The following is an 11,205-nucleotide window of genomic DNA, read 5'->3' on the forward strand; positions in this document are numbered from 1 at the left end:
ATATCAACCGAGAGGTCTGTGTAACCACTGAAGTAACCGTCCGGGGTCATAATGTACGAAACTTTTCTGTTGAAGAACACGGATGTCAAGGGTTTGTACACGGATTCTTCCCGATAACTACACAGGTAGTCACGATAAATGTTAGGTAGAAAGACCGTGGTAATCTGTGGACATCCACGTATCTCCGTGAAATAACCGTGGATGGACCGACAGAAACTGTGATATTCCGTACGCTCCGTGATCAAGCTGGCGACTACCGGTAATTTTTCCGGGGACATACGGGTAGCTGCTGTGCTTATCTGTAGAGAACCCGGTGTTTTCCGTGTCTGCATCGTGATAAGACCGTGTTGATATCGACATTGCGACCTCACAAAACCCAAAGACGCCGGATCATCCCGGATGACTAGAATTGACCGGCTCCTGATCCGTGAAAGGGACTTTACGGCCATTTTGCAGTGAAGATTCTTTAGCGTGTCACACCTACTGTGACACGGGACATCCGTTTTTAAGGTCATCTAAGAGGACCCGTGACATTCACACCTGATGCCGAGCGTTAGGCGATAAAACTGTCACTTCCTGCTTTTTAACGACTTAGGTCTGTCACGGCCGGGATTCGAACCCCCGACCTTCCGCATGCGGGGCGAAAGCTCCGATGGTAAAATTATATTATAACTTACGGACTTCACCTTACATATGATTGTATTTCTCTCAAGAATTTTTCACTCATATGGAAACATCGCTCACATATGGAACAATATTAAAAGTGGAAGCAGTAACTCAGGAGCGAGCGTTTCGGAGTTTATTGGCAAAATTTGTTAATTCATAAGTATTTACTTACTTATTTATCCTCTTCGTCCCCGGTGGGACATAAGGCTTCAACAAGTTGTCTCCATCTAGCTCTGTCCTTGGCAATATACTGTGCCTGTCCCCATGAGTAGCCCATTTCCTCAAGTTCTGATGTTACAGTTCTCCTCCAGGTGGTACGTGGTCTGCCTCTTTTCCTCTATCCAGGTGGTGTCCAGTGTAGATCTACTTTGGGAATCCTGTTCTGGGGCATTCTCATTACGTGACCAAGCCATCTCATTCTTCTTTGTTTTATCTCTGTGCTGATGTTCTTGCTTTTGCACTTTTGGTGTAGGTTTTTATTACTGATTTTGTTTGGCCAAAAGATTCTGTTTATTTTCTAAGGCAGCTGTTGTGGAAGGTCTCAATTTTTCTCATATCACTGTCTATAACACGCCAACATTCAGACCCATACAGGAGGACTGATTTCACATTGCTGTTATAAAGTTGGACTTTGGTCCTTAGACTAGCTGTTTGATTTCCAGATGGTTTGGAGTTGGGCGAATGCTGCACGTGCTTTGTTGAGTCTTGCCTTTATGTCTTTCCCGGCACCGTTGTCCTTGCTAAGTATGCTTCCTAGGTAGGTGAAGTCCTCTACCTCCTCTAGCGGTTCTCCATTTAAAACCACAGGTTCCACTGGAGCATTTATTGTCATCACCTTGGTCTTTTTGGTGTTGATGTTAAGACCAGTTTGTTTGGCACAGCTGATCTGTTTTTTCTTGTAGATGGGTCTTGTTCCCTGAGATCTCTGCCAGGTCGTCTGCAAAGTCTAGGTCCTCTAGGTTGCTGAACATAGTCCACTGGATACCTCTCTTCTTATCTGCTGTGCTGGTTTTTTTTTATCCAATCAATGACTATTAAGAAGAGGATAGGTGACAATGTAAAACTTATACGGTACCAATTTTGATGCACCAGATGCACATTTCGACAAATAATGTCTCTTCAGTGATGATCAACCGAAATGTTTGAAATCCGAAATAACTATGAAGTTTTAGATCTAAATATAGCCAAAAACAGCGTGCCAAACAAGTGGAGCCAAATTCGTCCAAGGATAAGAGCTATGCATGAGGGAGATAATCCTTAATTTTGAAATGAATTTCTAAATTTTATAACAGCAATTAACTAACTCCAGATTTGACACTAAAGGACTCAGAGATGTTCTTTTTCTAATATGACACTGCATTCAAAGTTTTCGTAGAATGCTCGCATAAGGTTACAGATCTTCATTGGGATTCCATATGATCTAACTATTTTCCACAATGTATCCCTATGCATACTGTCAAATGCCTTCTTAAAGTCAATATAGTTGATGTATAGTGGCATTTTCCATTCAATACATTGTTCGATAATATTACGAATGGCAAAAATCTGGTCTATGCAGCCTCTTCCTCTTCTGAACCCAGCTTGTTCTTCTCTCAATTTATTATCAATAGCTTCATCTATTCTGCTGAGAAGTATTTTGCAGAATACCTTACTGGGGACTGAAAGCAATGTTATTCCTCTCCAGTTATCACACATTTGGAGGTCTCCCTTTTTTGCTAGTTTTACGATAAGTCCTTTACTCCAATCAGATGGTATAGTCTCGTTTTCCCAGATGGATACAAATAAGCTCAGTAGTTTGTTTGCTGATGTGACAATATCTGATTTTAGCATTTCAGCATGGATGTTGTCAATGCCAGGTGATTTCCCATTTTTAAGATTTTTAATAGAATTTTTAACTTCCTCCAATGTCGGTGGTTCGAGGTCTATTTCCAGGTCTTCCTCAGCAGGTACAGTACAGGAGTAGTAGGTTCATCAGGTTCTGGGCAATTTAATACCTCTTGAAAATACTGGACCCACCTTTTGGCCTGTTCATGATCTGTCGATAGTGGGTGGCCGTCTTTGTCCTTAACAAGAGCTGGTTGGGTTGTATTTTTACCACATAGCTGTTTAGTTATCTTATACACAACGCTCATTTCTCCATGAGAAGCTGCATGTTCTGCTCTTTTTGCAAGGTTGTCAAGGTGCATTCTTTTGTCTTTTCTTGCACTTCTTTTCGCTTCTTTGTCTTTTTCTCTATATGAAATTTGCATTTGTTCTTATAATCTGGTCGACTTTGTGCTTATGATTTTTTGTTTCAGTTTCTTCCTTTCACTTATTCTTTCCCATGTGTCTGATGTTAGCCATTCCTTATTCTTTTTTGTTCTATAACCCAAAGTTTTTGCAGCTGTTTCAACATATGTTTCTTTGATGGTGTCCCACTTTCCTTGAATGTTATCTTGATCATCAGGGTTGTTTTCAAGTGCTTTAAATCTGTTTTTTAATTCCAAATTGAACGCCTTATTAATATTTGGGATTTTTAATTTATCTATGTCAAATTTTCTTTTCATTCCTTGCTGTTGGTGATTTCTGCGTAGTTTCAGTTTGATGGTAGCTTTCAACAAGTAGTGGTCACTGTTGACATCCCACCTCTATATACTTTAACATCATATAATGATAATGATCTACTCCACTTATTGTTTATCATCATATGGTCGATCTGGTTTGTTGTTTTACCATCTGGAGATTTCCAAGTTAACTTATGTATATCCTTGTGGGGGAATATGGTTCCCCCTATCACCAGGTTGTTGTTAAGGCAGAAGTCAATAAGGCGTTCTCCATTATCATTGCGTATTCCACAACCATGTTTGCCCATTGATCTTTTGCAGTCAGTGTTGTCAGCACCCACTTTTGCATTCAGATCGCCTATCATCAACATCATGTCGTGCTGAGGAACCTTAGATACGACCATCTGAAGTTGTTCGTAGAAGTAATCTTTAATTTCTTCTTCCGCATCATTCGTTGGTGCATAGCACTGTATGATTGTAAGTTTACAGTACGTGGAGTTGAAACGTGCTCTAATTAAACGGTCATTGATTGGCTCCCACTCAAGTAGTGTTTTGATCTTTTCTTTGCTTATCATTATTGCCACTTCACTTTGATGTTTGTCATCATGTCCTGAGTATAAGATGGTATGGCCACTGTTCACTCTCATCTTTCCTGATTTTAACCAACGACATTCACTCACTCCTAGAAAGTCAAGTCCATATCTCAGCATTTCATCGGCAACCTGCGCTGTCTTTGATGTTTAAAACATTGTGCGAACATTCCATGTTCCAACACAAAGTTTTTCTTTTGGCCCTAAAAGACTCTCAATCATTCTCCTGGGAGATGTCATACCGCCTGTATTCTGGCTGGAATCTTCAGGAACATAGTTATTTGCTATTTCACTTGTTTCAGTTTCTGTAACATAAGAGTTTTTTAATGGGTAGGGTAGTTGGCGCGACGCCAAACCTCCGCTCCGGTGGACCGGTTTTTCTTTCTGGGTTGTCCTTCCCATAGATGATTGCACTGCTAATGCTTACGAGTTCCTTCTACCCGGATTTTCTGTCTGGGTTTTCTCCCATAGCCTTTAACCTTCCCAAGCCATCTACAAGGCAGTAGAGCTATTTAACCCATAGCTGGGCCAAGGTTGGTGGGTGTAAGGGCATGTCCATACGCCGATGGGCCTACACACTGCACCTCTGAGGTCCTTGGTACTCCGAGATCCCATACAGTTCAGCCTGTGATTGTTAGACTGTAGTATCCATGCATTGCCACGAGGAGGCACTGTATGAGTCTTGGTAGTGTAGAGACTTTGTACTGGCAAGGTAAGATTTATGCATTTTACTCACCCTTTTACCTACAAGTAGGCTAGCCAGCGGCAGCAGTAGATCTACAATTTTGATATCCGCCACACTAAACGCATTTCACTACCTTGTGGTGAAACACCACCAACGCATATTCATAAGTATGGATTTTAGATAATCAGTTAAGATAAACAATCCCGGCAGCATGCTGCGCATGTACAAATATTTGCAGAGTGGACATGTCCAGTTACTTTGGAAAGAACTATTAAACAGTCTTATGGTAGTGATGAAATAACTTTAGCCCTGATAAAACAGTGAGTTATACAGGGGTGTTTTGGGGGGAGGGGGGTGTTACCATGATATGCAAGATCCATACACGTGTCGATCCTCGTAAAAACCCGAGTTTTGAGCTGATGAGTTGCCATCATCTTTTGGGAATCAGTAGGTCTGTTCTGACTTAGTACAAAATAATTATGCAAATCGTTATTGGAGACACTTAAATCTTTCCGACTTACTTAAGGTTTTACTTTAAATTCAGGGGATTCAATTATAGTCGTTTTATTTTCTAAAAAAAAAATGTGTGTAGATGTCAGTTTAAAGATGTTTTGCGACAATAAATTTCTTTATGGATATACTTATATTTGAAACTGGAATATTATTGTGAGTAGACAGCTGGAATCTGCCATTGACCCTCATTTATACAGGCTGGTTTAAATTTTACTCGCCAATCGAAGAAGGTGGACATTCCAGAAGTGTCAGTCCGACATACCTAGACGTATATCGTGTCAGAGTTTTTATCGCTAAATGTTTACTACATGTACATTGAACAAGCGACCTCAGACATTTTATCATAAATCTGCCTGTGCTAAAACACGGAGTTCTACAAGGTCCAAAGTAAAGATCCTGAGGAAATTTATGCAATATATGATATAGACTAATTTCAGTCATGAAACACGTGAAATCATGTAATAATCTTAGTTCTAACTGTGTCTCGGGACAGACCCCGCCGGTCGGAAATTATCACTTTAACGATAGAACATTCTATCTAGGGGTGTCCTCCTTCATTGGCATCATTACTTTTCCATTATTTTTACATACAGAGTTGATTATGTTCACATGTATGAAGGAAATCCACACATTGTGATTTTTCATTAACGTTAACATATTTGTTGGCGTGGTTTGCTGTAAAATTATACAGCAATATATTTGCGACCCTCTACACTGTTGATAATGCCACTTCTCGAATATACTACCCGGAAGTCTTGAACTAATGTACACAGCGCCAAACTTCCGCCAGATCGTTTGCAAACAATCCAACTCTTTGTGCGGAGACGCAGAGGACTATGGGTAATATGACACATGCACATTACGTTCCGGATCAAGGAAAGACAAGTAGTGTTTTCGGATTGATTTTCTCAAAAGAAATATACATATATCATTGTTCATTTGTATATGTCTAGTAAACTGAATATATGAGAAAAAATAAGGCAGATTAGGGGTCATGTGTTCGATATTGGTGGTGCGTTACCCATAAGACTGAAAGAGTGTAATGTCATAATTCGTCCTTTGCTATTTATGTAAAGTAAATATGACATCTTCAATTATAAGTTAAACATATCCAATGCTCATATAAAGTAAAATGTATATTACTATTTGTAAATTATAGAAATTTGTGAAAATCTACAATCATAGTCACACTCAGCGTGCTTTTGTAGGGAAGGTAAATGTTAACAGGGGATCTTATAATCTCTACCCAGAGTTGTCGTTCTTTGCTTTCACATAATTCCCGTCAACGTCTCGAGGGTTTTACCATATTCTTGTAAAATGGCACGTATGCTCAAATAAAGTATTGTTTCGACTTCAGTTACAAACATATACGTAAATAGATGAATACTGAGCAGATGTTTTAAGTCTTTTTGTGACACAAGAAGCTTTGATTTGAGTTGAAACGCGGATATTGGGTTCTATTGCACCAGGCCTATACATAGGTACATGAAGAATGTATAGTTATGGGGGGGGGATACAAATAGTTACTTGTCCTACATTTTCCCAATATTTCATAAAGTAATTCTTAATTTATTAGCCGTAAAATATTGGATTTACATGTGGAATCACATTGCTTAATTTGAGACGTTGACAGCGGTATATGTGAGTGTAAGGAACGGTAACGCTGGGCAGAGATTGGAGAATCTTAGTAAGGGAACCGTTCCCTGGCAGGCAATTACATTTTTAGAAAACGAAAACATTTTGTAAATAGAATCGGCGGGAAAAATAAAAGAATATGTAATGATGATACGGGAACGGATTGTTTTATTTGCAATCCATACGTGTAGTGAAGATTCAATTTTGTTCAAACCATCAATATTCGAGAGTTGCTAATCCGAAGGAATATTACCAGTTCGGGAATACGAAATTGTCAATGCGAGGGAACGGATTCCATTTTAGATTTTTAAGGTGGATAGCTACAACAAAATCTATTTAATGGCTTGTTAAATAATCTCATATGGAACATGATTTCACTATCAAAAGGAATGATACAAAGTCTCAATTATTTTATATGAATTTTATTGAAAAAATAAAATGGATGTTTTGTTTGCAAATAAGAGATTTTTAAATCCAAAGTTTGCAGTTATTTCAGGACCCAAGTTTAAAATAATTAGCAAATTACAGAAAAGAGAAACTGACAAATTGATACAGATTGACGTTCTAATTTTTTTAAAATTAAAACCCATTTATGAAAATTTTAACGTCATTTGATAATATTTTTAAAATCCACTGCTAAGATATTCAAGGAACATATCAGTTAGAAAAATGTTGTATGTGAACTGAGAGTAAACTTGTTAGGCGACCGATTCGCTGTGGACTTGTTAGGTCACTGGTTAGCAGGGACATAGTAAAGTCCAGGGAGGGGGGGGGTCATATTGTTTTTGCCCTGCCTCTCCAAAATTCTAACTTGCTCATAACTTTTGAATGGTGAGTGATAAGGCTCCCATAGATCATATATGCATTTTGTTAGGTGCTAAAACTTTTCAACTTGTGACGTTGGAGTTTTACCTACTTTTAAGATAACCAAATCAAAGCAAAGGCCTTACATTTCATGCCATAATGTTTGACCAAAACAAAAACTCAACCAAACTTTTAGCATTGCTCATAACTTTCAATGGTGTTTGGTAGGACTCTCATATGAAAGGTGAAGATAACGAACAGTGTTCAATCTCATAACTCCTATAAACAATACAACATAGATAGTTGGGCAAACACGGACTCCTGGACATACCAGAGGTGGGATCAGGTGCCTTGGAGGAGTAAGCATCCCCTGTCGACCGGTCACACCCACCGTGAGCCCTATATCCTGATCAGGTAAACGGGGTTATCCGTAGTCAAAATCAGTGTGCCAAGAACGGCTTAACAATCGGTATGAAACACGTCAGACAGCATTTGACCCAATTATAGGTTGTATTGACGAACTATATCGTTATAGCGACCATAGAATTTGCGAAATGCTGAGTTCAGCCAAGACTGTTGAAACCCCTGTACCATCAACTTGTTTGACAGTAGCTTGCCTCGGTATACGCAGAACAAGCTTTTGCGTATCGAATCAATTGGGAGATATAAACACCATATTTTATACGTGCATTTCTTGTGACAAGACCTTTTATTGGAACTAGAGCGGTCTAATCAAAATTAGGTCCTTTGATCCGCTCACCTAAAGGATCTAATTTTAATTAAATTGCTAGTTTTTAAGGAGTTTGACGTACTTTTAAGAAAATCTAAACTTGGCAATATCTCCTAGAGTATGTAGGTGAGGTTTTCATATTTTGTATATAGGTCCCTTATGGCAAGAAATTTTATTTGAAGCCATGATGTTTAACCCTGTGATCATGGAGTTTGGTCCAAATTTCAGAACTTTAACCTTGCTCATAAGTTTTGAATGGTGAGTGATGTCTCTTTCATATTTCATGTATGAATTTATTTTCGTTCCAAAGGTTTTTACCTTGTAACCTTGACCTTGGATTTTGATCTACTTTTTAAGAATTTAACACAGGCAATATCTCCTGAACCGTTAACAATAGATTCGTTAAGACAGAACCTTTTATTTCATTCATGAGTTGTGACCTTCTATCATGGTTATATCGTGACCCTTTGGGGCTAAGTTGGGGCCACAATATGAGGTCATTTTTTTAAATGGAAATAAAGATTGAATTTTTGAAATGAAATACAGCACAGCCTGCTGCACCACCTAACACGACTTAGGTGAGTGATGTGGCCCATTGACCTCTTCTTTGTTGGGTATTATGAGGGTTCATAAACAATGGAAGGATTAGGAGAGTGCAGAAGTTAACCATGTTAATGTTGTCACTCTCTACCATCGGCTCATACATTCAGTCTCATTGTCTGAGAGAGTAACGAACGACAACTCTGCATGGGAAATTAATATTTTGTAATATACAGATTGTTAGGTCAAGTTGATAAGGTGTATTGAAACAGCAAAGGTTTATTATTGATGAAACAATGGTGATAGAAAATACAGGTATAAAGAATTATAGTGATAAATAGGTTACAGTCAAAGTAAAACGTTTGAATAGAAGTATGTACAATGTTTATTTCATTAAATCACATTCTCTCCTTCCTTTTACCCTGTCCACCAAAGCCCGGAGTGAAAATGGCCGACAAAATGACAGGAAATATCAAACTGCTCGTTTAACCTTCCTGATCTTCCTGCGTATTGAATCCATTTTTCTCTTAATTAATGTATACATAATTTATGACAATACATTAATGTTGATAATCAATTTATTACCATTTAAATAACATAAAATATCGCAAAATGATAAATACAAATTTTCTCTATCTACAAAGAAAATGTAAATTTGTCAGAAGATATCATACAGTTCATATTTGACCTATGATAACCGTCCCACTCCAGAATGTCTTGCGAATTCTCTGTATCCTACCTAATACCCGGATAAGTGTGGTGCTCTTTCATCCGCCTACCCGTTTGTTTGACATTCGATCATAAATCTTCAATCCTGATATGCTCAGTGATGATCAACACACTGGTGTCGAGGACTCCATCTTATCCACAGCGATAGCACTATGAACTAGAACAGAAACACGTTTAAGAACTAGAACAGAAACACGTTTAAGGACCGTCCACATATTTCAATTATTACATATAATACTTACACTCAATACAATGCACATCTTTGTAGGCCTTACCTAGAATCCTTGAGCCTATAAAGAATTTCGATCAGTGTTATTCAAAAAATATATTTCATTTTTGAAAATACATGTACATGAGACTATGAACCGCAACGCTTCCCGCTGACGTATTTCATGAAGCGATTTAGCACTACATGTAGAGTATGTCGGCGTGAAGCATCGCAGTTCATGCCCCTATGTATTTTGGAAACTGAAATTGATTTCTTATATGTACATTCTACTTTTATATCCACTGGAATCACCAGCTGTTAAAGTAAAGAAGACGAACTATATTTATCAAGATTCATACGCGCATTATTCACATCTGCAACACATTTATGAGGAAATAACGAACGTATTTATGATGAAATAGCTATTATCACATTGCAATGTGTAAAGATATCAAAGGCAAAAACATTAAGAATGTAAATGTAAGTTAATGCATTACAAAGAAAAGATATAAAACGTATTCAAATGTAAAAATGGTGCAGAATTTGTTAAACCCCTCTGACTTGTTTCCGGAGCATGTGTCTGTCTTCCATACAATGTATACTAGTGCATTGTAACCAAAACGGGGATTTTAAAGATCACAGTTACTGCTGAACTCCATATATCTAAACGTCAGGTATTAAAAAAGCCCAGACTTCTAGCGGACAGGTTACAGATTCGGTTGATGAGTACAAAGGACAGGCACGTGTGGGAACACTCCGAGAACACCTAAAAGTGCACTGACAATGCCTGTATACTGGTAATAACTCTTCTAGATAGATATGTGTGTGATACATATACAACATCGCTTCACAAAGGTATTCATCCCGTGACAGAAAGAAGTTATTAGTAGAATCTTACTGCTTTAAGAACGTTCGTTAAAATCTTCTCTGACGTACCCAGTGAAGTTCAAACCTCACTGCCGCAAAGCATAAAGTCACAAGTCATATTGTACTGATGAAAAATAAAAGTGTCAGATGAACTGTAAAATTTGACGAGACTGTTCACTGTTACCTTGTAGAGCACTAAGTGAAAAAAATGATCATCAACAAAGATGAGTACTTAGTACTTTACATTTAGACATACTGCTGACTTCTCTGTGGAAAGTCATATGGATGATGTTAGTAGTTTTTTTGTTTAGTGTTGGACATACATTATCAACTAGAGAAATGTTAAACGATTCAATCAAAGTGTTCCATGGCAACAAAATATCAAAATACATTGAGATCATATTTTATTCTCTCTCTCGTTTTGTTGTTGTTTTTTTTTTGTTGGTTTCATGGAACGTTCAGTGTTCATAAGACACTTTCTGCAGAGAAAACTTTATAAACCTTATATAAATTACATTGAATTATCTAACTGTATAAAAAAGACTTCTAAAATACTTATTGTTATTAAGGTGGATTTCTATGAAAATCCACTGACTATTCAAAACGGCACATTTATTCTTAGATAAGATAACAATGATCTAAGTTTTGAAAATACTTCCTGGTTGATTAAATGAAATGAATCAGTGTGTTTCAAT

General features: G+C 37.7%; 1 protein-coding gene and 1 long non-coding RNA gene across 2 annotated transcripts; both read right to left on the bottom strand.

Moving 5' to 3' along the window:
* Window positions 1–1,523: 1,523 nt before the first annotated feature.
* Window positions 1,524–3,856, bottom strand: LOC130051545 (craniofacial development protein 2-like). Its single transcript, XM_056153551.1, has 3 exons — window positions 3,379–3,856; window positions 2,683–2,896; window positions 1,524–1,671 (listed from the first exon to the last, which is right to left on the bottom strand). Exons 1-3 carry the CDS (start codon window positions 3,854–3,856, stop codon window positions 1,524–1,526), a joined length of 840 nt encoding a protein of 279 aa, XP_056009526.1.
* Window positions 3,857–9,270: 5,414 nt separating this feature from the next.
* Window positions 9,271–10,994, bottom strand: LOC130052017 (uncharacterized). The gene is made up of 2 exons (XR_008800328.1): window positions 9,678–10,994; window positions 9,271–9,592 (listed from the first exon to the last, which is right to left on the bottom strand). It is a non-coding gene; the product is annotated as an uncharacterized LOC130052017 (long non-coding RNA).
* Between the last annotated feature and the right edge of the window lie 211 nt (window positions 10,995–11,205).

This window comes from Ostrea edulis, chromosome 2, assembly GCF_947568905.1.
Source record: "Ostrea edulis chromosome 2, xbOstEdul1.1, whole genome shotgun sequence".
NCBI classification, from domain to species: Eukaryota; Metazoa; Mollusca; class Bivalvia; order Ostreida; family Ostreidae; genus Ostrea; species Ostrea edulis.